At 38.7% G+C, this 27,153-nt stretch overlaps 5 protein-coding genes across 7 annotated transcripts; 3 read left to right on the plus strand and 2 right to left on the minus strand.

Moving 5' to 3' along the window:
- The first annotated feature begins 2,007 nt into the window (after window positions 1-2,007).
- Window positions 2,008-4,419, plus strand: LOC111797738 (glycosyltransferase BC10). Its single transcript, XM_023680854.2, has 2 exons — window positions 2,008-3,003; window positions 3,522-4,419. Exons 1-2 carry the CDS (start codon window positions 2,482-2,484, stop codon window positions 4,158-4,160), a joined length of 1,161 nt encoding a protein of 386 aa, XP_023536622.2. The 5' UTR covers window positions 2,008-2,481; the 3' UTR covers window positions 4,161-4,419.
- Window positions 4,420-7,204: 2,785 nt separating this feature from the next.
- On the minus strand, window positions 7,205-12,059 carry LOC111797229 (uncharacterized). Of its 2 annotated transcripts, XM_023680179.2 has the most exons (6): window positions 11,587-12,056; window positions 11,252-11,491; window positions 9,767-10,197; window positions 8,537-8,921; window positions 7,473-7,550; window positions 7,205-7,378 (listed from the first exon to the last, which is right to left on the minus strand). In XM_023680179.2, the coding sequence occupies exons 3-6, from the start codon at window positions 10,180-10,182 to the stop codon at window positions 7,328-7,330; spliced, it is 930 nt and encodes a 309-aa protein (XP_023535947.2). In that variant the 5' UTR covers window positions 10,183-10,197; window positions 11,252-11,491; window positions 11,587-12,056; the 3' UTR covers window positions 7,205-7,327. The 2 variants fall into 2 exon arrangements, with proteins under 2 accessions (XP_023535947.2, XP_086980832.1); XM_087124706.1 differs by lacking the exon at window positions 7,205-7,378 and having other exon boundaries at window positions 7,474-7,587; window positions 11,587-12,059.
- A 3,144-nt stretch (window positions 12,060-15,203) lies between these two features.
- LOC111796440 (NADH-ubiquinone oxidoreductase 20 kDa subunit) lies at window positions 15,204-18,965 on the plus strand. Its single transcript, XM_023679041.2, has 2 exons — window positions 15,204-15,674; window positions 18,472-18,965. Exons 1-2 carry the CDS (start codon window positions 15,271-15,273, stop codon window positions 18,704-18,706), a joined length of 639 nt encoding a protein of 212 aa, XP_023534809.2. The 5' UTR covers window positions 15,204-15,270; the 3' UTR covers window positions 18,707-18,965.
- A 649-nt stretch (window positions 18,966-19,614) lies between these two features.
- LOC111797693 (uncharacterized) lies at window positions 19,615-23,190 on the plus strand. The gene is made up of 5 exons (XM_023680789.2): window positions 19,615-20,553; window positions 21,161-21,213; window positions 21,476-21,642; window positions 21,741-21,892; window positions 22,550-23,190. Exons 1-5 carry the CDS (start codon window positions 19,803-19,805, stop codon window positions 22,924-22,926), a joined length of 1,500 nt encoding a protein of 499 aa, XP_023536557.2. The 5' UTR covers window positions 19,615-19,802; the 3' UTR covers window positions 22,927-23,190.
- Window positions 23,191-23,729: 539 nt separating this feature from the next.
- Window positions 23,730-26,282, minus strand: LOC111797193 (abscisic acid receptor PYL2). 2 transcript variants are annotated; one of them, XM_023680140.2, is made up of 2 exons: window positions 24,484-26,282; window positions 23,730-24,343 (listed from the first exon to the last, which is right to left on the minus strand). In XM_023680140.2, the coding sequence occupies exons 1-2, from the start codon at window positions 24,707-24,709 to the stop codon at window positions 24,000-24,002; spliced, it is 570 nt and encodes a 189-aa protein (XP_023535908.1). In that variant the 5' UTR covers window positions 24,710-26,282; the 3' UTR covers window positions 23,730-23,999. The 2 variants fall into 2 exon arrangements, with proteins under 2 accessions (XP_023535908.1, XP_023535909.1); XM_023680141.2 differs by having other exon boundaries at window positions 23,730-24,340; window positions 24,484-26,279.
- Window positions 26,283-27,153: the final 871 nt, after the last annotated feature.

Genomic DNA, 27,153 nt, shown 5'->3' on the forward strand with positions numbered 1-27,153 from the left:
CAAAATTATTTTTTAAACACTTTTTGAAGTTAAAAAGGGTTTTTTTTTTAAATATTTTTTTAAATTCAAAAGTATTTTTGAAATAAAATATTATTATTATTATTATTATTATTATATATATATATATATATATATATATAATTTTTTTTTAAGTTTTAGAATATCTTTATATATATATAGATATATAGATATATATATATATTAATGGAAGGATATTATTAAAAAATTTAAAAGTTTATTATGACTATTTTGTGAGGACTTTTATTAATTTAAGTATATTATTTTGAAATATTTGTTAAATAAACCTTCATCAAATATAAAAATCAAAATTCTACAAAAAAAAAAAAAAAAAAAAAAAAAAAAAAAAAAAAAATCTAAATCTTTTTGAAAAAACGTACTTATTTACCATAAGCGATAGAAACATACGTGTTTAAATTGAATGGTTTAAAATTTCAAGACCAAAGTATGGTAATTTCAAAAGCTTTGAAAATAAGCACGAAATTAGGATATAAACCTTTTCCATTCAAATGACAGATACTTTTGAAGCGTAAAAATCTTGATAAAAAATATTTAGGGGTATTAATGTAAAGAGTGACATAGACATAATAAATAAATTTCTAAATTATTACTATATTTATGGAAATAAAAGTTTCTTTTATTGGCAGCCACGTGACGAATAAATAATTGCATAAGTCTCGATATTTGTCAAATTATTACAAAAGCTTTCTAATTTATTGCATTTGCGTGCGTTATTATTTTCAAACTTTTTTTTTTCCGTTTTAAATCATATATTTTTCGTTCCGTTCGATTAGAATCCTCAATAATTCAAATTCATATAAAATTCCTTTCGATTATGGAGAAAAAGTTTTCGTTGATTTGGACTTTTTTGAAAATTGAGGCACACGCATTGCACGGTTAAGATAGGTTTGCTCATATTATAAATATGGAAAAAGTTAAAAATGATGAAGGAAAATTGTACCCGACTAAAATGTTTTCTTATTTAATTTTTATTATTTTTTCAATTACGATGTTACGTGTTTGTTTGGTTCTTTTTCTTTCACCTGATTTTAGATTATTTGGAGACTCGCACGAGCCTACCCAAAAGCACGAGTCTCTAAAGAGTCAAGGTCGACAATTTAGGAACCGACACCAACCTGCGGGTCAGCAAAATTCTCTAAAAAGCGAAGGTTGCAGGTGACAAATAAGAATTAGTAGAGATTCTTACACTGCTTATAATTTTTTAAATTTAAATTATAGATAAAATTTTCCTTTTTTTTTTTTTTTAAATCCAGACATGGTATGGTAAGGCCATTCAATTTAAGACTTCAAACGTGTTTGGGCCTTTTCAAAGCCCGATGATTTCTCGGGCCTTGGTAGGTAGAGTATTGGGCCGAACTATCAGGCCCATGAATTCAAGTTAGGGAATAAAGCAACGACGTCGTTTTTATTTGTCCCATTGCCACGTATATTTTCAGAATTTGGATTTCTTTTTTACCTTTTATAAATTATAATCCCCATTTTCCCTGTTTATCTTCATAATAAATATTAATTTTAAACGAAGAATTTGGGGAGGTGGGAATAGAGACAAGAATATCATTTCCGACACCTTCTCGACCCATGAACGTCTTTATGTACAACAATTCTTTAAATATCGGTCTTTTTTTTTCTCTTGTTTTAATTATTTGTATGTTTTTTAGGCTACTATAGTATAAATAATATTTCTATTAATTAATTGACACGTGAGTGTTTATTTAAATAATTTAATTTTTATATAGTATTTATAAGTCTGTTATTTCTGTTATTAAGATAGTATCGAGCATATTGGATAATTTTAGGTAGAGCTAACTAAAATCCCTTAAAATTGTCTAAAAACAACTAACAATAAATGAATAATAATAAAAAATAAAAAATAAAAAATAAAAACAGAAAAGAAAAGAAATAAATATAATTATAATAATAAAAAATAACACAAGAAAATTCTTCGGAAGGGAATAAAACAGAAAAGTAGAGTGGAGTTGGCGCATACAAAAAATTCCATTAAAAGCGACAGAGAGCCGTAGGTGTAATCGAGAGGCGGCATTCCTCCCAATCTGTGTGGGCGCAAATTCTGCCAAGCACGTTCTTCAAATTTCTCAGATCACTGTTTGTTCTTCAATTTCTCCACTCTCACAACGTCCACTTCCAACTCCGCGCGACTCTTCTTCTTGTTCTTCGATTGACCGCCAAATTCTGCAACTGATTTTCATCACTTTGATCAACCCTTTCGAGTGGGGTCTTCTTTAAAACTCACCATGGACTTTTCGAAACGCCGGTGTTGACACGTTCTTGAACTTTGTTAAAATCTTTTTCAGCGTTTAGAGATTTCAACATTTCAGCGATTTCCCGATTTCCTCGCCAAATTAGGATTCTAAGCCGATCAGCGGCGTGGATTTGAAGAGGAGCGGTGTTTATCTGAGAACGGTGATTTTGATTGTGATCGAGATGCAATCGAAAGTTCTGCTACTGGAGGAAGGGAAAGACCCTGCACATATGAGCCGGATAAACCAACCTAAGCCGTTGCCGTTGAGGTTACTTCAGCTATTCATGTCGTTTTTGGTTCTTTGTGTTGCGTTTTCGGTTCTTAGTTTGTATACGATCCGTCATTTTGGGATTGAGAGTGCAGTGACGACGGTTAAGTCCAATTTTCTTCCCTGTTTGAGGGAATCGAATGTTAGTTTAGGTCAGTGGATTAAGGCTCCGGGGGATTTGATGCACTCGATGACCGACGAGGAGTTGTTTTGGCGAGCATCGTTTTCACCTCGGATTAAGAACTACCCTTATGAAAGAGTTCCGAAAATTGCTTTTATGTTCTTGACTAAAGGTCCATTGCCACTTGCCCCACTTTGGGACAGATTTCTGAGCGGACATCAACGCCTCTTTTCAATTTACGTTCACTCTTTGCCATCGTTCAAACCCAATATTTCTCGTGCTTCTGCGTTTCATGGAAGACAAATTCCTAGCCAGGTATGTTTTGGTTTCATCCTGTTGTTAGCTAGTGCCACCATGAACTGTTTGGACTGAACTTTGATTCTGATTTTGATTGCATTTATAATGGTTTTTGCTGAATCAATCATTGATTTATGAGCTGTTTTGAGAATCAATTTGTGGTGCCAACCTTGTTCTTTGAACTGTTCATGATTTTAGCTCCATTCCCTTGTTCTTAACATGCTAAGTGGCTTGAATGATGCTTTAATGGGCTTGTGATTGGCATTAGAACGGTGTAGTATATGTTTGTTGGCTCGAACAGATGATACTGTTTTTAACCAGGTTTCACAATGAACAGGAAAAGTTGTTGATGAATGTGATCAACACCTTGGAAATTTCTGTGTCGAAACGAAATCGTATGGCTAAGAATGTTTCAATCCTTGAACGGCTGTCTAAGAAATTGCAGCTTTGTAATCTGTGTTCATCCTCTGCTCTAGCTAACCCACCAAGTTTTTTATGATATACATTTAGGAATATCTGTTGATTCTTTGTGGCAGGTAGCAGAATGGGGAAGAATGAGTATATGTGATGCGGAGAAACGACTCCTAGCCAATGCGTTGCTCGACGTGAACAACGAATGGTTCCTTCTCCTCTCGGAATCATGCATTCCTCTCTACAACTTCAGTGTGACATACAACTACTTGAAGAAATCCAAATATAGCTTTGTGGGTTCGTTTGACGACCTCGGTCCTTACGGGAGAGGACGATACAGGGATGACATGGCACCAGAGGTGAACATCACAGAATGGCGTAAAGGCTCACAGTGGTTCGAAGTGAACCGCAAGCTTGCAATCAACATAGTGCAAGACACCAAATTTTATGAGAAGTTTGAAGAGTTCTGTCGACCGCCATGCTACGTCGACGAGCATTATTTCCCGACAATGCTCACAATAGAAGCTAGTCACGTTATAGCCAACAGAAGCATCACATGGGTGGATTGGTCCAGAGGAGGCGCTCACCCCGCCACGTTTGGACGACAGGACATAACCGAAGAGTTGCTAAGAGATGTCATAGACGGTCGGAACTGCAGTTACAACGACAAAGCCTCCTCCACCTGCTCTCTGTTTGCAAGAAAATTTGCGCCGAGTTCGTTGCAGCCGTTGCTACGTTTAGCATCAGAAGTGTTGGGATATTGAAGACTAACAGGTTACATTAGCAGAATAGAGGAGCAGGGAATGAGCTAAGTCGAGTTTTGATCAATGCCAGAACACACACTCTTCTAAAGTAGATGTAATGCAAAATGTAATATCTTTGTTGCAGAGAGGATTTGGAATGAATGAATAAAAGAAGGTGTCCAGTACAGAAAGAAGATGCTTGCAGGTATGGAAGAAATGATACTCTTTGTTTCAATTCAAAAAGAAAGCGATGGGGAAATGGATTTTTTTTCTTTCTTTACTTGTTCAGTTTCCAACTGTTCGCGACTTTTGAGGCTGTCATGGACCATCAAGGAACCTCCATAATCTTCAAACCATTTGGTCCTAAAATATCATAATCATGGCCTAGGTAAACACGTCTAGCCAGGTCCCTATGATTTATTAGTGGACGTTTGGGTCGTGTTTCGAAATTACAACTTTGAAATTGTTCCACTCTTCAATTGTCGTAGAATCTCACAATCCATTCCAGGGAGACTCTCCAACCAACGTGGATCTTACAATTCACCTCTTCTAAGACCACCATCCTAATCTCACAATCCACTCCTTTGGAGGTCATCCTTCTTGTTGGTACATTGTCCGGTGACTAGCTATGTTTGTTGACTAGCTATGGTACCATTTATAACAGCCGAAGTCCATTTTCACCTCCTTAGAATAATTTATTCCATTTAATTAAAAAAAAAAGTGCTATTAATTTTGTATTTTATAAATTACTACTACTTTTTTATAAATGAATTTAAATAAATATAAAATATAAAAGTATATTAAATTAAAAAAATTAATTATATGGACCGACAAATTTAGGAATTTATAGGTTTTAGTAAATAAAATATTTTATTAGAAACTTTGAAACGAAGGAAGGTTCTGGAAACAGAGCCATTCAAAAATCTCGGCACGACAGCCGTCCATATTCACAAGATCCGTTCCCTTTCTTCCGCCAAAACAGCCTGTAATTTCCCGCGCTGCCACGCGTCTCATTTCCATTGGTTTAGCAGTAAATTATTGTTTGGTACAGTGGGCCCCAACAGAATGGAAAATCCCCTTTGTATCTACGCGTACGTTTTATTTGGTTCAACATTTTCGCCGTAGCTGGTAATTTCACCACGTCCACTTTTCCACGCGTATTCTCAAGCGCGTGTTTTGACGCAGATGCCTTCCATCGTCCGATCAATTCATACACGGACGATCATTGTCCACTTCTCTCGGTCATCTCATGTCTAAACGACGTCGTTAAGTAGCTAAACTGAAATTGTGGAATTTGGAGGGTGGGTGATCAACCAATATGAGGAAAATGAGCTGTCACTCAACCAATGGCCAGCTTGTAACACGGGCATCTGCCCGTCCTGCCCGATTCTCTCTCCTCCACTCGTTTTTAGCTGTCCTCTTTCTCTATATAAACAACCCCACCGCTCTTTTCCATTGTCGAAGTTCCATTTCATCAGGCATTTCCTAGGCTCTCAATTTTCTTCGGTTTTCTCCTAACCCTAGAATTTTTCAGAGCAATGGCCGCCGTCTCTAAGACTTCATTCATGGCTCTTGTAGCCGTCCTGTTCACCGTCTTCTCCGTTGCAGTTGCACAATCTGCTGAGTCCCCTGCTCCTGCACCGGCTTCTCCGGCCACCTCTGTCGTCCCGTCGTTGAGCGTCGCTTGCGTTGGTGCTTTCGTCGCTCTCGTCTTTGGATCTGCACTCAAGGCTTGAAGCTCACATTGATATTTCGTACGCATTTTGTGATTTTATCCATGGATTCGATACTGATGCTCGATTATTGAGGGTTTGATTGACTATTATATTGAGTGTATAGGACATGCTCTTCGGTGTTGAGATTAGATTTAATTGGATACTACTGGTTTGTATTCATGTATTCATTGTGTGTTATCTCATCATTGTTATTTTTTATATCGACATTATTTGAGTAAATAAGTTATTTCAATTTTCTACTCCCTTTCGTGATATTGTTAGTCTCCATTTTATTTTCACTTCTCTTATTACTATTTTGTTCAATCGGAATTGCTTAATATTTATATTGCTGATTGTATGTAATCGGAGAGCGTAATGAAGCCTAGTGGTTCCGTTTCCTGTTGCCAAACCATCCTGTCCAAACGAGACTGTCTTAACAATATCTGGCTGATTAGAACTTCAGAAGTTAAAATGAAAATTCTGGCAAAACAATTAGGGGCCAGGTGTTATGAACAAATACGTCGTCGTCTAGAATAGAATTGAATCTTAATGCTGGGTTCTATGAATCTATGGTAGACTCTCATTATCAATGGGACAGCTAGAAGGCGCTATCTAAAAGTAATCTTAGCAGAGGGGATTATATCGATCGAAAACTGTTATGAGCAACGTGTTGCACATTATAGGAAATATGAGTTCAATTTCAATTAAGAGCCGAAGGGACGGCCTAGCCATGTGCTTCGGGATACGCGTGGGATCGATAGAGAGAAGTATCCATTAGCACGTGGCCACGTAGCATGGGATATTTTGAACGAATCACGCGGTTTGTCTGTGTGTTTCTTTCCGTTGGCTGCTTGTGCAACCGACGCCAAATATGCCTCTGCGATTTTCGAAGGGTCCATTATCACATCATTTCAAAATATATTTCACAGTTTACTTTTGTTTTGCTTAGATTATCGAAGAGCCACGGGCAATGTAGTTACTATTTGTATACCATACATCCCTCTTTCAATGCCCAAGTTGAGCTTAAATTGAGCTTAAATTTCTAGGGTTAAAGTTTGAAGTGTACAATATTAAATATGATGAACTCGTTTTATTGGGTTGTAAACTCGTTTCATTATCTTCAACTAAACTGAAACTCGATTCTGGCTGTGTAAAAAACTCTCGTCGAAACAATTTCACCCGACCAAGAGAACATCATACAAACTTCTTCTCTTCTCTATCTTAAAGCTTTTAAAGTTTAAAACCCCTCTTTGCTAGCTTATTCAATTGGCATATTCCACTCACCCATAAAACTGTGAAGCGAAGCCATTTTCAAGAAGGATGAATGAATGAATAAAATAAGAGAGGAAAGGAACAAAAAAGAATTGCCTACTTTCTCTGCTCTGCCCTTTCAATCTGGCTAATAACCATTTTTAAAAAGGGAATCCATAGAGTTTGTACATTAATGGCATCTCCAAAGGATACTCACTCATTTCACTCTGAATCCGACTCCATGTTACCCATTGCCTTCAATCCTCTCGGCCTCTGCCATCAATGATCAAACCATTAATCATAAATCTCCATTAACTAACACGATCAAATCGAATCAACCATAACAAAGCATTAGCTAGAGACTCACCTTCTTAGAAATCTTCTTCTCCCGAACTTCATACCGCTCGAGAGTCAGATCAGATAGCCAAGACCCCGGACTCACCAGCTGCAACCATAACCAACGTCCAACCCCATGGTTAATACTACAACACATAGTACCTATATTTCAATGGAATAAAGCAAACGAACAACACCCCATCGAAAATAAAATAATGCCACCCACATTTAATAACACAATATACTATGCATCATCAAGTGAAATAATAATGGTTTGGAGGTGGGGTTCATCAGTCAACTGCTTCGGGGCCCAATCTAAAAAAGCACCTTCTTTACAAAAGTTAGGGGCCCATTCATTTGCAGTCTGATAACCCCCACCCAATCATCACCGTACACATGTTAGGAATCAATTGGCATCCGATGCACCTCCATTTCCATCGGACCATCCTCTTTATTATTCTATTAATTATAATTAGTACAATTTATTTAACTAATCCCCCCCCCCCCCCCCCCCTCCCCCAAGTAATTACTCTCTACTAACCCCTTTTGTAACCCAATTTACTAATATTTATACTTGCCCGAAGTCATCAAACAAACCTTTTACTTTATCCCCCAAACAAGGACGTCTGAGCTTACTTAGTCGGTTTTAGATTTATCTTCAATTTTTTTGATTCACTTAATTAAAGAAGAACCCCAGATAAATATTAATTATTTTCTTTATATAGTAAAACAATGAGACATGCTTTTTACCAAAATTGTTCCCTTTTTTGTTTTGGTTCTACCCAGACATATGTCGAGAATGCCGAGAAGACAAGGAGAGCGATACAAACAACAGCACAGCAGCCAACCTGAAAATTACCGTACACCCTGTCCTATCCCATAAAAGAATGTGACCCAAAACGCAGCCCGTGAAAGCTTCGGTGTTGTTTTGTAGCATCCCAGGAAGGACTTCTATGAATAAATTCCTACGATTTCATTTTCTTTTTCTTTCTTAATTTTAAGTAAGATCACTTCCTATGCCACACAAAAAGCAAACTAAAAGAAACAAAAGATAATGAATTGATAGTTAAAAGAGGATGAGAAAGGGAGGCTTACGTTGACGGTGCGTTGGATAACCTTGGCTCGTTTCTTGGGTCTCTGGGGCAACTTGGAGCCCTTGATGGCCAAGAAATCCTCCTCTTTCTCTTTGTTCGTCAAAGCAATAGCGAATTTTGGCGGCCACACTTGGGGCACGGCTGCCTCACCACTGCCACCGGATGAAGACCCGCCCTTTTTACTATCGTGCGCCGTGTCCGATGTGGCAGCTGATTTGTTGTTATTGTCATTGTGGTGATGGCTGTTGTTGTTGTTGTTGTTGGAGTGATGATGGTGGTGGTTGTTGTTGCTTCCTCTTCTATCGTGCACCACCCTGTCCGGTGAGGCAATTCCCCTAACACCGGCGTTGCCGTTTCCTCTCATCGCCCCCGCCGTCTCTGAGTTCCTAATTAATAAAAAAACAGAACAAAAAAGGAAAAAAAGGAAAAGGCGTTTTAAGTAGGAGTATTATCGTAAATGATAAACCGGAAGGAAAGCAGTGAAGATTTTGAAAAAGAAAAAAAAAAGTGAAAACAGAAACTCGTGGGAGGGATGATTTAGAAGGGAAGTAAAATTCCAAAATTGACCTTGGGTAAGGGATCTTTAAAATCGGTGAGAACAGGTAAAGCGAATGTGGGGAGGGGGGGGGGGGGGGGTTTGGGTTTGGATTTTCTTGATTTCTTTCTTTGTTTCTCTCAGGATGATGCTCTCTCTCTCTTAAATTTCTTTTCTTTAATGAAAAGTAAGAAGATGGGGATGGGAGGGATGTGGCTTCTTCGTTGCCGTCCGATTAACAAGTTCTTTCAGGATGGTTAAGATTACGTGTGACGACGACGTGAGGGCGTGTGTGTGGGGACCACCACCCTTTCCTAATCCCAAATTAATGATCCCACGGCTCCCATTGGTCGCTACAAAAAGCTTATGCCAACACAGAGTTGCCCACCAAAAAAATGCCCCATTGGCTCATCATTCACAAACCATCTTCCCTACCTCCTTCAATTTCCGCATCACTTTAATGCACCTTCCCTCCTTACACTTTTTCTTTACTTCAAATCGCAAGTTCTAATATTTTATTCATAATTTCGTCCTTAATTTATCTACCAGAATACCAACCATGTTCTAAAAAAAAAAATAAACAAATAAAAGAACTAAAAAGAACTCCACTCATAGTTCAAGTAATCAGACATCATCCACTACTATAGATTAGCATATATTTGAATTGTTTAAACAAATGGGGGAAGAAGTAAGTACCTGAGAATTCGCTGGTGAGGAGGAGGGGGGAGCTGAGGCGATGAGGCTCTTTGCCGGAGATTCAAATACCCATTGCTGATATTACTGTGATTGGCAGGAGAATGGGTGATGCTGGTCCGGTTCGGGGAGTCTTTGTCGGCTCTTACGACTCGACGGTCGACCCGGGCGGTGGTCCGGTGAGCCGGAGCGGCGGGGTCGGTTTTATCTCTGCTGCCTTGGACCTTCATGCATCTAAGCCGCTTCCGGTTTCCCCACTGCAAAACGAAGTACGATGGTGCAGTCTGTTTTGTGGCATCGCAACTGGACCTCAATAGCAACGACGCTTCGGCTCCTCCTCCGCCGCTTCTCCCCGATGTGTCCACTTTGTTATTGGCGGTGCCGTAGCTATTATTGCTTCTCAGTGGATCCCTTTCCATCAGGCTCTTAAATAACTGTAATGGAGCTAAGCTAACCCAAGTTAGTTTCGATGATAAACCATGGTTAATCTCCAAAAGTAAGCGAAGGGGGAAATGGATGGAGAGATTGTGTTGGATTTTGCATCCAACACCCACATGGGCTAAATAATAAAAAGAAAAAGAAACTCAACAACAAAACAGGTAAACAAGACGAGCGTCCGGCTATTTCCAAGTTCAGATAACTCATAATTGAGAGGGCTATGGAAAAAGAAAGGGAAAAAAAGAAAGAAAAAAAAAACAGAAATTCTGCTGGGAACATAATTATGCGAGATCAAAATCGGGAAAACTTGATTGCAAGAATCAAAACGAGGAGGTTTCTTTTCCTTTTGGGCGGGGAAGAAATTAGATCTAAGCCAGAAATCCAAAAATGGTGAATGCATTGACGAAATCAAATGAGAATAAAAACTGGGAAAATTCGGCTGATATTGCGAAAGACGAAAACACACGAAGAATTAGTTTCCCCTTCTATGTTTTCAAACGAAGAACATGGTTCAAACTGGTATCTCCAAATAGCGAGAAATCCAATGAAGAAAACAGGCATAGAACGAAAGGGGGGAAAATCCCATCCGTGAACAGTTCTGGAGATGGAAATTCGAGAAGCCACCCAGAGAAAGATATTCTGTCACCAGATGAATAAAAAAAATTCTCTGATTCTGCGAAATGAGGAAGAGAAGAATAACGGAAGAAGTACACTTCTTGAAGAAGAGCAAGAGAGAGTTGAAAATGGAGGAAAAGGAGGTCAATAAAATTGATGCATTACCTGAAAACTTCAACTGAAGCAAACAAAAACCAGCGCGGAAAATCAAAAGGGAAGCAAACGAGGGCGATTGGTGCCGTGAGAAGAAGAATAACGAAGAATCAAATAGAAGTTGAATTTAAAAAGAACCTCTCCGCTCCCAACCACCACCATCGAATGGGGGAAAAGCGAAAGAAGCCACAATACAAAACAACTGCACACCAAACTCCCGGACTAAATCTCAAAATCCGAGTTAAATACACACGATCTACGATTCAGGAAAATTTTCTTTACCTGTGATTCAAAGAAATTCCAAACGCAGCAAAAAACTAGACGATGCTTGCTTCTTGTACTCTTGAGACTATGCGAAAATGCGAATCAGAAACCAAATTGCAACGACGGAGTTCCATCTCTCAGAGTTGTCTTCTTCGACTGTCGAAGAAAAAGCGTGTTCCCATCGGCAATATCCAGTCTCCAATCTTTACAACAGTTCGGATTTTCTTCAATAAACGCTTAAATCCGTTTAAAATGCATCTGCAAGGAAACACAGATTAAAGAAAATCAATTAACGAAGTCATTTCACAACGCAAAACAAAAATAACAGACAACGCAGTGAAAGAATTTCTCACAAATTCGCAAGCCTCTGTAAACTACAAGACCGCCTTCAGGTGATTACAAATGAAACGAACCCGATTGGCCAAATAAGGAAGCGAAATTCGCTCCGAAATCAAATCCACTTCGAACTTCTACAACTAAAAAACTCCCGAACGTATTCGCGAAAAAAAAGAAGAAGAAGAACAATCACGCCTCTTGACTTTCCATTCAGACAGATCAATTCCAGAAGACGGAGAAAAATTGAAGCAAGGAACGAAATTGTTCCTCCTGCGAGCTTGTCTAGAAATGAAAGATCCTCAGCATTTCAGACTCGAATTGAGAACACTAAACTTAGTCCCGATTGCGGACCAATAAGGAGAGAAAAAATGAAAAAAGGAAGAGATTTGATGGAGCGCCACAAGAACTACAGAGAGCTTCTTCTTCTTCTTCTTCTTCTTCTTCGTCCCTCCTTTTCAACAAATACAAAACTCACCCTTCTGCCCGTCCTAGAAGAAACGGAATTTTATACCCTCCATTACAGATTGAATCCCACACTGCTTTCTCCACCGTTCATCACACATCAAACGGCTCTCCTTCCATCTCCCCATCGTTCCCTCTCTATGTCCGCGTTACGGCGTCGCCTCGTGTGTTCCTACCCCTTTTTTCCCTCACGGCCTTTTTTGACGTCAAACGGAATCTTCAACGCCGTCATGTTTCTGTGTTAATTTTGGGGAAAATAAATGGGTCTGTGCGACGGCCCATTTGGAGCAGAATGAATTTGCAGGGCCATTGGGTCCGCTCTCGGGAACTAACCCTGGTTAATTATCTAACCATGGTGAATGGTATCTAATACGACCCCGCCTATCATGCTACAGACGTGCTGCAGGAAATCTCTACCCACTTGACTTATTTTATTTTTATTTAATTACTTCCAAGTCCGATTATTTTCAGAATTTGTATTATAAGATTCGATTACTAAATTATAATATAAGATGATTTTATCTATATGTTTTTTAAAATATATAATTATTTGGTATTAATGTATAATGATTTTAATTTTCTTTAATTCAATATTTATTTGGATTCTCTCATTTACCATTCCTATGATTGGAGAAAATTTTAAATTATATTTTAAATATACCATAAATGTGATTTTTCTTAGCCCGTCATTCTACGGAGTCGTGCAAAAATGAAACGACCTCACGTGTTATTTAACTCTAAATTTGTTGTTATTCTCAACGAGCTCACGTGTTATTTAACTCCAAAATATGTTGTTGTTCTCCATAATTGCAACAACTTTTCTTGTTTCGTAGAAAAGCCTCCTGCTTGAAGCACTCTCCCGAACATGGATAGCCACTCTAACTACTGAGAACGGCAGTTCTATCTATATCGACGTCAGGGTTTCACCTCTATAGTTGTTAGTTTAGTAGGTTCTTAGTTTTCCCGTAGGTTCTTAGTTTTCCCTTTGACGTTTTGAGTTTGTTGAAAAGGCAAACGACGGAGCAGTCGAGTTTTGGAGAAGGATAGCATTTCCAAGCCTCTGCCACACCACCACTTATTCCTTCTCCACTACCTACACAGTGGATGTTGAACAACCCAAGTCCACCACTAGTAGATAGTGTCTACTTTTGCTCGTTATGAAATTTCCATCCATACATCACACGTGTAATGAATACTTTTCTCCCAAGACCCTCTCCTCTCTCCTCTCCCTCTATGTTTTCCTCTCTAAACCAATATAAAGAATGTAACCATTTGCACACCCTTATCTCCCTCTCCAGTAACCTAAAGAAACCATTCGCACATCCTTATCCTATAATTTTAACTTGTAATATAAAATTAATATAAAGAAATTTAAAATTTAAATATAGCCAACAGCCACATTTATAATTTGACAATTATTTCTTGTGGAGGAGTGGTGTTTGAGACAGCAAAGAAGAAATGAACGGCGCAATCAATAGGTTGATGTTTGCATAATTAAATAATTGCCGATTAATAGACATTTAATTGATTAATATAACCCCATCACCGCACTTAAATTTAACGAATCTTCAAGCATGCACAAAATGGGACCCACCAGGCACCAACTTGGATGAATCAGAGCCGTTGATCAAGGTGAAGAGTTCCCGAAACAGAATCTTCGGAATTGGAGATGACGTGGATCCACCTCTAACAAAAGATTGAAATTCCACCGAAGCATGGGTATGAGGTTTCGGGTCCCACCTTCCCATTACAATTGATCTCATCCATCCCACGTCAAATTCACCAAGTTCATCATACCAAACTGTTTATCAACACACATGGTTACTATACTTAGTAATTGGAACATAAGGGGATCAAGAAGTAACAATCTAGGCTCACTGATAGATTATTTGAGCTGAGTTGACAGATTAGGACTACAGGTTAATGAGAATATCACTCTTAGAATACGACTCAGGGCGGAAATGAATGATATATGGTGAAGGATACACAAAATACCAAAAACAAAAGCGTAGAATGAATTTCTTAAGTTATCTGAAATTGGAAATATTACAGGTTCTAATCTGCCTTGATTGTCATCGATGATGCTAACAAAATCTTATGAATTTTAAAGCATACAAACTAAAAAAACGAAGAACAGGAATTCAGAATCAAGCTTCCGTGAACCCTCCACAATCCGGATTGAACCAAGGAAAACGGCCACATAACCTGGTGACCTGGTGAACTAATTAAACGACGAATATACAATTAATATCAATAAGGCTTCTCGCAGATTAAAGGCAATCCAACAAAAACGCAGATAACCATTTTCATTATTAATAATCTTAATAAATAAGCGTATGATCAAAGAATGATTCTAACATGAAGTAGCTTTAAAACATGGAAACGAATCCACAATTTCGCTGCTTAAAATTTGAAGGATACAATACATAATAATGTTTCCCCCAATCGTGTTCAGCAGCTCATTATAGGCACCGTGCAAAAGGTTGCTTGTTGTAAGATTAAAGAACAAACACCCGTGTCTGACTTGAGTGCCAATTCAAAACCAAAAAACTACCTAAAAAAAATCGAAGAAAATAAAAATTTAAAAGAACTTGCAGATGATAGGGTTAGAATCCAAGAAATGTCGACCGGGCATTGTGTCTTGAAACAAGTGAGTTTCAAGGATCTTCTTCCGGTAACCAAATGTCGGCTCCATGCGGCAGTCGGATCGCCACCAAAACGGCGCCTGCTGCTGACTCGATTATAGAGCCAATTTCCGAATATAACCCATTTAATCGAAATGTTAGAAGAAAGAACAAACAGTATACGATTCAAGATCTCAAAAGAATCTCTTAGCGAACAAAAACGATGCAGATCGAGAGTAAAAAGAGTGAAGATAAGTAAAAGAAATGGAGGGAGAGTTCAAAAAGAAGCAGGAGAAATCGAAGCGGGGAAGACGATGATTCGAAAGCAACGATTCAGTAGATATTTATAGAGGAGATTCGTAAACAACCCTACATTCTGATTATGAATTTACCGAAAAGACCGGAGATCTTGGGCTGGGCTTGGCTGGGATGAAATGGTATGGGCTTTTATATTATGGGCCCAAAGGGATTCGACACGTCGTTTCTATGTAGAGCCAATAGCGCGCCACGTGAACAGACGACGTTGGTACTTAGGAATAATACCGATTCGCGGATTTTTAGTTCTCATTTTCCATTTCGGTCTGTATCGGAAGTTCTGAATCTTGATCCGTGGCAATGGCCGCTGTGAGCCGAGCTTCCACTCGCATCCCTCATCTGCTTGCTGCACGGGGAGCTTTTTCTCTTCATACCACTGCCCCAGCTTTGTCTTCTTCGTCGACCGCCTCTCCGACGCCGTATGCGAGGTCGCCGCCTCCTTCGACCTCGTCCCCGACGGGGCTTCCCAAAGCGGCTGAGTATGTGATCTCGAAGGTTGACGACCTCTTGAACTGGGCTCGCCGCGGCTCTATCTGGCCCATGACATTCGGCCTTGCTTGTTGCGCCGTTGAAATGATGCACACTGGTGCTGCCCGCTACGACCTTGATCGCTTCGGTGTCATCTTCCGTCCCAGCCCTAGGCAATCTGACTGCATGATTGTTGCTGGTACCCTCACCAACAAGATGGCCCCAGCTCTTCGAAAGTCAGTTCTCTCCCTCTCTCCCTCTCTCCCTCACATTACAAATTTGTTTGCTCGAAGGTTTACGTTTAATGCAGAATTCTTGGACCTAACTGGATAATTGATTGAATTAGTAGATTGACGGCATATTTCATATTGAGATCCAAGTTTAGAATTGTGCAATTTTTCAGTTTCTGGGGTTGTTCCTTTTGTCGATTGTTCCCCACCTGGATGTTGTAGCGCGCAATTATTTTGCACATCTAAACTCGTAGAGATATTATTCCCGTCTGTAACGTTCGTAGTATACTTATTTTTTCCTGAAATTGATTTTGATTAGATGTAGTGATTTTCAAGAATACGATGCTTCGGCCTCTATGTCAACCTTATGAAAAAAGGGTTGATTGTTTTTGATACTTTGGATTGACCGAGTTTGTGTGGAATACAAATTGGGAAATTGTCTCGATAAATCATTTTTCTTACCTACGTTCATGTTATATGTTTTCATGAATTTCCTCCATCACATATGACTCCCATGGTTTACAAGGAAATTTTATGAAGCAATCTTCAAACTAGTTCATGTGCACAGTTTTTTTCGCTTCATCATCATGGCATGATGTGTGAAAAATGTTGTTTGAGTTGAGTAATCATATGATTTCTCGTACGATAAGTCATCTATTTATGTCTGTTCTTTATATGTTCGAGTGGTTAATAAAGCTATGAGTTTTTAAGATGTCCCTTCCCTTTATTTTGTTAATCTATGAATTTGAAATAAGCATCATGTACAGACCTCCTAATACTGAAATATGTCAAGAAAGTATGTACGTCCGCAAGCTGACATGAATTGCTGAAGTCATAATATCAATAGCTAACTTCTTAATAAAGTCCAATGGAAAAAGATTCTTAGCTATTCTCTTCTAATTTTAGTTCTGGTTTTTGTTCATGCTGTTTATAAGCCACAAAATAATTACATTTTCCACTGTACAGCATTAGTTCTTTAAGTTGTGTTTTATCTATTGAAGGAATGAGCGCAAGGTTTGGTGGCCATCTACTTGGGATTTACTATCTTATGGATTTCTTGGGCTTTTAAAGGTAGTAGGGTCAAGTGTTTCTCACTGTAGTTACATTTTCCCCAAGGCCTGGACATTAGTTGGGAAAAAAAATTATGAAGTAGCTTACATGAGGCTGTCATGCATGAATTTCTATTTTATTGAGGGAAATGAAACTAAGTCTACAGGAATACACCAATATAGATACCAGCCTCACGCTAGACTTCTTATTGTTTAATCTTGATGGGTAAAAATGAAGTTTTAATATGACCAAGGAATCTCTAAATACTGTTCGTGAAAATTTTCTCATAGAATGGAACAATTAGGACAATGAGATGCAAAACTCTGTGAGCTGTTGGTCTCATATATGTGGTTGTATGGCTTGTACTTGCGGGAGATTAGGATGTGCTTTATTTTGAGTGAAATAACATGTTTTTGTGTCTCAAAATAATTCAAGGTTGTTTAGTGGCCAGAGAGGTCACTGATTCAGATTATTTTTGGGTAAGGAATGTGTCCATCACTCCAATGTGGTTGGCACTTGGCATACTAAATTCAAATACAACCATTTCTTATCTGTATTTGTATGTCAATGTTTATGATTGTTTCTGCTATGGCGAGATTTTCATCCCTTGCCTTTAACGGATATTCTTTGTTTAAAGAGTTCTTCTAAGAGTTCCATATCGCTGACTGGCCTGGATGTTGCATGCCTTAATTTATAAGCTTGAAACTCAAGCTTCCTGTTGGCAGTTGGTGAACCATTATCTTTGTTGTTTGATCTGAGAATGCTACGATAGTTGAGTTTTGATCTTCTTCTAAGTTTAGGAAATCCCTTGATTTATTCATTCTTTTCAATGAGAACTTGAAGAAAGACTGTGCTTAATGTATTGTTTCTGTAATCTTTAGGGTTTTCAACAAAAATTGTGCCTTTTAACCTCAAGGATAACCATGCTGGTCAAGGCCTTGGAGCCATTCAAGTTTTACTTCTGACCTGTTGGACATTCACCAACACACAAGGTTTTATTGCTAGGCCTTAGTGAACTTTGTAAGGCTGTGAGCATTGTGGGATCAACGATGTCTTGACATGTGATGATAAAAATGGAAGTGTAACAGCCCACTACTAAAAGATCGTGCTCTCTATGGGCCTTCCCTTATCGACTTCCCCTCAAAGTTTTAAAACGCGTCTACTAGAGAGAGGTTTCCACACTCTTATAAGGAATGCTTCGTTTCCCTCTCCAACCAATGTGGGATTTCATAATCCACTCCCTTGGGGGACCAACGTCCTCGCTGGCACACCACTCGGTGTCTTGCTCTGATACCACTTGTAATGGCCCAAGCCCATCGGTAACAGATATTGTCTTCTTTGGGTTTTCCTTTATGGGCTTCCCCTCAAGGTTTTAAAACGCGTCTACTAAGAAGAGGTTAATGTTTCGTTCCCCTCTCCAACCGATGTGGGATCTCACAGGAAGTGTGTTTATCTAGCGATTCAGAGTTAACAATTGGCACTCGTTTGTCTGACACACTTGATCATTTTATGTTTCTAAACATAGAATCCAGGTTACAAATAGAAATGATTACTTCTGACAGCTCTTTTAGGACGAATGTGGTTTTGGAATCCTCTGAACTAGACTTTATGTATTCGGTTGAGAAATTTGTGTTTATTTGAAGTTCTAAATGTTCTAAATGATTATGTCATAATAATCCTCTGAACTCTGCAACTCCCTTTTGTGGTATTTTGATAAATCAATTCGCACGCCCTAACTCGTTGTTCTCTGCAGGGTTTATGATCAAATGCCAGAACCACGGTGGGTTATATCCATGGGAAGCTGTGCAAATGGTGGTGGATACTATCACTACTCGTACGCAGTGGTTCGGGGTTGCGACCGGATTGTCCCTGTCGATATCTATGTTCCTGGTTGCCCTCCTACTGCTGAGGCATTACTCTACGGAATTCTTCAGTTGCAGAAGAAGATCAACAGACGCAAAGATTTCCTCCATTGGTGGACCAAGTGAAACCATCCATCCAAGTCGAGTATTGGACGTTGGTGGATTCTTGGAAGTATAATAAGCTATATTACAAGGTTTGTGGAAATGAAATAGAAGATTATGAGTGATATTTCACTAAGACCCCATAACTGAGATCGCCCTTGATGATGGTTTTTTTTTCTCTGTTATTCTGGAGGCAAAGAATTATGTGCCTCCTTCAACTTTGGAGTTTTCTCATGCTTCCTGATTTTTTCAACTCAATTTAATGTCTTCTGATTATTGTTAATGACATTTATCAATTTCTCCTCCCAAATTTTAATTCCGTAAGTAACCGCCCAAGTCCATCTGTCAGATATTGTCCATTTTTATCAATTACATATTGTTGTCTACCTCACGATTTTTATGGAGAGGTTTTCACACATTTGAATGCTTTGTTTCCTTCTCCAACTGGTATGGAATCTCACAATTCACCTTTTGGGAACTTAGCTTCTTCATTGGCACCGCTCGGTGTTTGGCTTTGATACTATTTGTAACCGCTCAAGTCCATCATTAGTAGATATTGTCAGTTTTAGCCCGATACGCAGTCAACCAGTTATGCATTGCAGTTAGCCCTCTTTGTTTAATTCTTGAAAGAAATATCATCAATTTGTACTCGAGAATTGATCGAATCTTGTGTCTATTCTCGAATCTTGTGTCAGTTGATATGATGAGAGAATCTTATAAATCAATTACAAATCTTTGTGGTTTATGGTTACGACAATATGATTGGGTTTATTGGAAGCACCCTCTGTCGATTAGTGTTCATTAGACAATTAAGAAGAAAAAAAAAACCAATTGATCTGTTGATAATAGTGGAAAGCCCAATGTTAGGATGATTCATGATGTGATTGAAGAAGTAGAAGGAAGCAAGATTTGTTTAATTTTGCAATATTTGATTGAATTCGTTGCGATTTCAAAATGTTTAACGTCACTGAAATCCTACAAATTTCCCTCCTTTTTCCAAGCTTTCTTCAAAACCCGGGTATCTAGGGTTTCAAAACTGCACACAGCTTCCATTCCACTTCATTTTATACATTCCTTATACCGCTTCTCCAAACACTCATCTTGATTCTGTTACTTGAAGATGAACGAAACCCGATCGCAGCTCCTCGTAGTTCCAAACCAGCTAGACCCTTATGGCTTGATGCTTTCGGAGTCAATCCAACGTTTCTTTGATGAATATCGAAAAGGAGTTACCGATTTCTCCAACTTCATTCCCATTTTCTCTCGTTTGCTCAGAAATTTGCCCGACCCACCTGTGGCTGTTGTGTGGTTTTACTCTGCTCTGACGTTTCACACCGCTAAATCCACGGCCCGAGATTCTTCCGAAACACTTCTGGCTCTTAAGGATTTATTCCAACTCCTTGTTTCTTGCACAGCATCTTCCTGTTCGTCGAAAAGAATCGCGGTGCTGGCCCCGGTTATTTACTGTCTCTTCGATTTGATAGTTGAGAAGAAAACATCGAAGGAGGAGGCTGAGAATTTGATCGACGGCGTTGTAAGTTATATCAGCATTTGTTGTGGCCAAGAATCCGAGGAGGACGGTAGTTTCTTGGGGTTTGGTCCTTATTTTCTGGATTTGGCACGAGTTTGGATGGTGGACAAACCTGGAGAAGATTTGAAGGGTTTTCTCCCGCTTGTTAGCCATGAAATTTGTCAAGGCATCAGTACCAACGGTGGGGTGGGCTACTTCGCTGGGATCGTTATGTTTGAAGCTTTTCTGTTGAGGCTGTGCTTGAAATTTGCCTCTCGCATGTCCATGGTAGAGCTGCAAAATGAACTCCACGGCCGGGCGGTCCAAATGATTGCTGGGTTTCGTAGCTGCCACTTCTATGGTGAGATTTGATTTTGGTATTCCCTCCTTTTAATATCACGAGACTGTTAATTAAACCTGGATCGTCCACAACTTGGGTAGCAAAAGCATGTTAAGTACTTTTCGCCGATCTTTTAATCTACACATAGATATCATATTTCATCTCATAAATGCCAGGGCGTTGCATTTTGTATATCTATCTTCAGTTTATTTGCTTTCATTTTGGTATGCATTAACTGGATGCTCTGTTCAACTATCCACCATATCCTTTGATGCATGCAAACAAGGCATGAATCACACTGATATTATTGCTATCTGTAAACATTGCTAAAACTGGAGATCAGGGATGGCAGGCACATAGTTTCTCTTGGGAATCATATAAACAAGTAGATTATTCCATGTTCTTCACAAACAAATCTAATTCTGAAAGTAATATCTCTGTATGTGAGGTATAAAACAAAAATTCCAATGGCTTTTGCTTGCACGTTCATTATGTTTTCAGGGCTTCTCTTGTTCGTATTCCCTCTACATGTCTGGATGACCAAGCTTTTCTTAGCTGCATCCGATCTTTTCTCCTATTATCAATGACTCTGGGTGCTTGTAATCTGAAATCTGTTGGTGCATATCAGATATTTTTTTCAGGATGCTGCTGCACTCAGTTTTGCCAACTACCCATTTGTTGGTCAGTATTTCTTTCTTCATATCTTCGTTTACCATGTCTTTAGTATAATTATATGTGGCTGTAGTACTCCTACTTCAAGATTGATGGCTTTTCCTCGTGAGATGTAGTTTGAGGTTCTGCAAAACTCTGCTACTATCCATCAGATACAAGCCCATCGTGGCTTAAGCTTGATCAGATGCATCTTTGGAAGTAATATTGCTTATTCACCCTGATGGGGTAAAGAGAATAAACCATTGATTTTCCTGAGTTGTTTCTTTTGTAGGGCTCTGCAGATGAAGTTCTTCTACGAGAAGTATTATACGATGCTGCAATAATACCAGAGTACCCGTTCCTTAAACTTCAATTTGGAACCGAACGACCTGCCGCCGATTTACGAGCTATTTGTTTGAATTGGTTATTTGTTGCCGATAATGGTATTCGATCCTTTAGGTATAACAAATCATAGTGTTCTAGAGGTTAGCTAGAGTATCTCTAATGTCAATTTCAACTTGGCTATGCATGTAATGTGCACAATCTGATTGATGCAGAGAGTCTGGTAATCTGAGCAAGGCTATGTCCTACATTAATGCCTTCCGCAATTCTTGTTGGCCTTCTCAGTTGATCAATTGGATCAGAAACCAATCAGGCTTCAGCGAGAGGATGAGCCAACCAAACATCTCCACACCCACGGCTCTTATTGGTTTGTTTCTATATGTGTGCATTACTAGTGATTTCATAAGCAATACTTTTTCTTTTTTAGTGTAGCGAAAATTTTCATGCATTTCTATGAGTGGTAATGTGAGATCCTACCTTGAACAAAACATTCTCTATAAAGGTGTAAAAACCTCTTCATAGCAGACATGTTTTAAAAACTTTGAAGGGAAGCCTAAAAGGGAAAGCCTAAAGAGGATAATATCTGTTAGTGGTGGACTTAGGTTATTATAGGTAATGAAGATATGGTTTGAAGAACACGAAGGTGACATTAGTGTACAACACAGACCTATTTGTTGAGGATTGTTGAGAGGGAGTTTCACATTGGCTAATTAAGGGGATGATCATGGATTTACATGTAAGGAATACATCTTCGTTGGTATGAGGCCTTTTGGGGAACCAAAAGCAGAACCATGAGAGCTTATGCTCAAAGTGAACAATATCATACCATTGTGGAGACTCGTGGTTCCTAAAACTGTTATGTATTGATATTTCGTAAAGAACTGATTATAGTCCATCTATACTGTGAATCATGTATTGTGTTTGCTGGACAGCGTTGGGACTTGACTGGGCTTTATCTGCCAATATGTATGTGTTTGTTTGATGTTCTCTTATCAATGGCTGACGATTATTGATTTAACTTCAGAATGGCTTCTGGTATTGGAAGATCAAGGGGTGAGAGTGTTCGACCATTTGAACTCCAAGTTCAGAGCCAGAGATATCATATCCAAGTCAGGAGCTGAGTTCTTACAACCAGATGGCAAGAACAACCCAGATGTTAGTTTCCCCAATAGCGTCACAAATGCGATGGATGAGGATCCCTCCGTTGGCGACTTCGACATGGTTGATTCGGTGGCTACAGCAGCAGCACAGGGAACATCCATCACCTTGACTGCAAACGGCATTGAAAATGGAAGAAAAAGGAAAGATTGCATGAATGACAAAGGGGACATGAGGATTAAGTTCCTTAGGCAGCATCTCCATGACAGTCCACTCAGAGAAAAATCTTTGCCATTGGTTTGATTTAGGAATCCATCACTTTCAGATGCTAATATGAAGTTATATATATATATATAGACTGTCTGTAACACCTATCTATGATACCTTGGAGGAATTTGGTGCCTGCACTGCAGACCGCCTCTCGGCTTTAACGTTTCGTTTATCGGGTCATATATATGGTCTTGAGATTAGAATCTGTGTAAACTAAGGACTAATCAGATGATGTTCACGGCAATGCAAGGCCAGTAGGTTTAAATGATGAAAATACATATGATCTGATCTCCAAAAGGCCTTTTGTGTTCGTTCCCTACTGGCTATGAGCTGAAAATATTACATTTTTGTTGTGTTTGAAGGTCACATGTTTCCTATGGTCTGCTCACAAGCAATCCCCACGCGTTCTTTCGTCTTTCGGTCTCTCTCATCGAAACTCCAAACTTCCATCCATCTCTAGAAAAGTGTTTCTTCAAAATATTAGAAAAACCCATTTAAAAGTGATTTTTCTTTCAAAAGTGCTTTCAAAATGCAAATAAATATAAGAATCAAAGTCCAAATAATTAAATGAAAAAGTCAACTATGGAGGGTTTCAAGTGACACAAACTTATGATAAGAACAAAAAAATGATTTTCCTTAAGAAGCAAATAATCCAATAATCAAACTTGTGATGATCATTAAATCACGCAATTGCATGTGAAGAGCACTTTAGTAGATTGCTTTTGCATTAATATATAAATTTGTTCCAACCAGGTTTTGCTTTAATTTAATACGCTATTCTAAATCTTCGTAATTATATAATTATATAATCTTTTAGTTTCTAAGTAAAGAAGAGATTAAAAAAAACCCATAATTCATTTATTGATAAAACATCAATTAAGACAATATTTGTCCTATATATAATAATAATAATAATATGAATCAGGTAATTTCTTCTCCCAACCAATCCATTATCCGCCAACCCAATGAATTAGAACAAGCGAAAATTCAAATTCAACCTGCAAAAACATTCCGACCCACCACTAATCATCATACGAACATTTAAAAATAAATGAAAAAAACGTCCCATCCCATCCTCCGCCGGCGGAGATCCGCCGTCGCCACCCCTAATTGTGTTCATGCAGAGAGGCCATGACAACCCCAGCAAGTTTTTGAAGATTCAACTTGATGACAGTGTCCACAAACATTTTCGTGTCCTCGCCGGTGTTCCCTTCCGGTATGTCGACGATATAAGACTCTAAAACGATGGTGTAAACTTTGCCGTCTTTGTTGAACTCGTTCACTGACGTCACTGATCGGTAATTGTTCAGCCGGTGCTCTCCTCCGACGACCTTGAAGCTCAAAATATGCTTCTCGTCGTCCAAAATCTCTAGCCTTTCTGTGCTCGTTGATGCCGGGAGGCCGGAGACGACAGTCACCTCTCTGATGCTGCCAACGCCGCCATCACCTGCTATTCAAAGCACATTACAACAAAAAAAAAACATGTTTTGAACGTTAAATTAGTTTTGAAATACTAAAAAATCACCATTTATGTAAATTATGCATGATTTGGGTCAACAAAGAATAATGAGACCATCTTTAAACGCTGACCTGACATTTTGCAGCTTTTGATGAAATGCTTATACTTCTGGGGATTGTCGAAGCTGCGGACGAAGGGCCAGACGGCGTCGAGAGGGGCATCGATGCGTTGGGTGATGAGGGAAGTGGTAGTGTTGGGAGAAGCTTCAAATTTGTGGTAATTTTCAATGAGGCCTTCAAGTTCTTGGTATTCCTCTGCCTCTAATCCCTTCAATGGTGACGTTTTCTTGGCGGCCATTACAACACCACAAGAATTTTACATCTATTCTAATTCTAATCTTTCAATGAACACACTGCAACTTGGGGGAATCTTAGACAAAGCTTTGAGCCTTTGCTGACGAACGGATCTCTATATATATTATGTGCAAAACCAGGACAGGAAAGATGTAGCAGTAGATGCACGAGGGACCCCCACTTTCTTTTGGACAACCATGCCCTTGGGATTTCCCATTATTGTATATTCTAGTTTATTAAATAAAAAAAACAAATTTCTTTTCACGAGACCACACTCATTATAACAACCTAAACCCACCGCTAGCAGATATTGTCCTCCCTACTACAGACAGATATTGTCCAAATAGCCCAAGCTCACTGCTAACCTTTCAGGCTTCCCGTCAAGGTTTTTAGAATGTGTCTGCTAGGGAGAGGTTTCTACACTCTTATAAATAATGCTTCGTTCTCTTTCTCAACCGATGTGGGATCTCACCCTATAGTAGAAGAAGTCATAGAATAAGTCAATAACTTGAGAGATATAATGCTATAACAGAATGATGGAAGTTACAGATATATTAATGCATATAGTTGTGCTAATAGTGTTCTAATCCATGAATTATAAATGATTAAATTTTGATTACCATAAGGAATCAAAATAAATCTTCGCATCTGATACTGATTCAACGAACCAGACACACAATAACTATACGAGGAAGGTTCATGTCAATAGCAAAAAGGAGGCTGCTTAGAGAGGCTATTTTGTATGTTTTTAATGAGAAGAAGACAAGACTAAGAGTCATTTAAATTTGGGTCTTACCGAGGTGGTAGCAGCAGAAGCAGCAGTGGCAGCAGCAGCAACAAAACTCATTTTGGGTTTTGACCAACCTAACCATTTGTTATTTATCCATCAAATATTCATACCTTACTCAAATTTGCTGCACACATCTATCTAGCTAGCTGTCATGTGAGGGATCAAAAAGCTCACAACTTTCTGCAAATTATAAATGCTCTGCCTCATAAAAGTTCCCAATTTTCAATGCCCTAAGGACATCTGGATCAAAAATAAGACTTTCTATATAGTCTCGAATAATGAAATGGAAGCAAAATTTACTTGCTAATCTCACAAACTTACAAATAAAGATTATACTATACAAAACCTATTGTAATACACAATTCAAACACAGCTGTGAGGATTCAGACTTTTCAGACTCAAATTGCTTAATTCATAAATCATGAGAGAGAGAAGAGAGAGAGAGGGCTAAAATGTAAAAGGAGCTGTGGTAAACGTTGGAAAGGCAAAGTTGGAGATTCGTGGATCATGTGAAATGTATAACAAACTCCTACGTGATCTTAACTCCTCTTTGCAGGATTCCTCACACTTTAAACTCAGAAAATAAACAAGAAAGAATAAAAATACAATATGAGATTTAAAATGGGTTGATACATGTAGAGGATTGTTGGGAGGGAATACCACATTGACTAATTTAAAGAATGATCATGGGTTTATAAGTACGGAATACATCTCCGTTGTTACGAGGCCTTTTGGGTAAGATTAAAGAAAAACCATAAGAGTTTATGCTAAAAGTGTACAATATCCTCCTATTGTAAATAGTCGTTATTCCTAAGTGTTAATAAAGTTGGATGTTTGAGGTGTTAATCAATGCAGAGTTTGAGAAAAAGGAAGTGAAGAGAGACAGCTTTAAACGTGGTCTGCAATCTAGAAATTTATAGTTTAGCCTGCTTTTTTTCTTTTTTTCCTTTATTCCATGTATATCTCAAGCACAGCTGGAGCTTGTTTGACTTTGACCAAACAGTTCTACAAGAACAAAACTTGGTTTCTTATTCTAACACATCTCATTCTCATCTAGGCTTGATTACAATGGTTGTTAAGATTTGTGCGCTGGGGATTATTATTATTATTATTATTAGATAGAGAAATGGGAAAGTGGGGTCAAGGGACAGTCTGGAGGAAACCCAAGAGTGAAGAAAAGAGTTAGAGGTGGTGGGGGTTGAGAAGAGGCATTGGAGGAAGGACTGAAGTGATGGTGTTGGTGTTGGTGTTGGTGTTGGTGTCGGTGCTTACATAAGCCATTGGGGGTGAGAGAGACATCAATCTCGGGCTTATAATGCCTGCCTTTCTCTGCCTCCAATCAAACTCAATGCTGGTTTTGTCCTCACTCATCCCACTAGGACTTGCCTTGGATTTCACCCATCCTACCCTTTACCCCATTATTATATTCAGCCTCCGCCTCAACCTCTAGCACACTGATTTCCTACAACAGTTTCTGGCTCACGGCTCCATTAATATATCAACTCATCTAACTAGATAACTCTTTATTACATATTTTTTAAAAGATCTAATCTCCATCTTATCATATAGTATTCAACTGTCTACAGCTTTATTTTTTAAAAATCTATCTCGTATCTAACATGGCAGGGTTCTACGCTACAAAAACTATAAAAATTTTA

The sequence above is a fragment of the Cucurbita pepo genome, chromosome 6 (assembly GCF_057944985.1).
Source record: "Cucurbita pepo subsp. pepo isolate OVF chromosome 6, ASM5794498v1, whole genome shotgun sequence".
Lineage (NCBI taxonomy): Eukaryota > Viridiplantae > Streptophyta > Magnoliopsida > Cucurbitales > Cucurbitaceae > Cucurbita > Cucurbita pepo.

Excerpts from the sequence above, each read along its gene's own strand:
- LOC111797738 (XM_023680854.2), top strand. The coding sequence starts at position 2,482 with ATGCAATCGAAAGTTCTGCTACTGGAGGAAGGGAAAGACCCTGCACAT. Across the intron at positions 3,004-3,521 it reads GAAGACAAATTCCTAGCCAG|GTAGCAGAATGGGGAAGAAT; the intron begins GTATGTTTTGGT and ends TCTTTGTGGCAG.
- LOC111797229 (XM_023680179.2), bottom strand. The coding sequence starts at position 10,182 with ATGGAAAGGGATCCACTGAGAAGCAATAATAGCTACGGCACCGCCAAT. Across the intron at positions 7,551-8,536 it reads TTATCCAACGCACCGTCAAC|CTGGTGAGTCCGGGGTCTTG; the intron begins GTAAGCCTCCCT and ends TTATGGTTGCAG. Across the intron at positions 7,379-7,472 it reads AGAAGAAGATTTCTAAGAAG|AGGCCGAGAGGATTGAAGGC; the intron begins GTGAGTCTCTAG and ends CATTGATGGCAG.
- LOC111796440 (XM_023679041.2), top strand. The coding sequence starts at position 15,271 with ATGGCCGCTGTGAGCCGAGCTTCCACTCGCATCCCTCATCTGCTTGCT. Across the intron at positions 15,675-18,471 it reads ATGGCCCCAGCTCTTCGAAA|GGTTTATGATCAAATGCCAG; the intron begins GTCAGTTCTCTC and ends TGTTCTCTGCAG.
- LOC111797693 (XM_023680789.2), top strand. The coding sequence starts at position 19,803 with ATGAACGAAACCCGATCGCAGCTCCTCGTAGTTCCAAACCAGCTAGAC. Across the intron at positions 21,643-21,740 it reads AATGGTATTCGATCCTTTAG|AGAGTCTGGTAATCTGAGCA; the intron begins GTATAACAAATC and ends TGATTGATGCAG. Across the intron at positions 21,893-22,549 it reads CACACCCACGGCTCTTATTG|AATGGCTTCTGGTATTGGAA; the intron begins GTTTGTTTCTAT and ends ATTTAACTTCAG.
- LOC111797193 (XM_023680140.2), bottom strand. The coding sequence starts at position 24,709 with ATGGCCGCCAAGAAAACGTCACCATTGAAGGGATTAGAGGCAGAGGAA. Across the intron at positions 24,344-24,483 it reads CAAAAGCTGCAAAATGTCAG|CAGGTGATGGCGGCGTTGGC; the intron begins GTCAGCGTTTAA and ends TGCTTTGAATAG.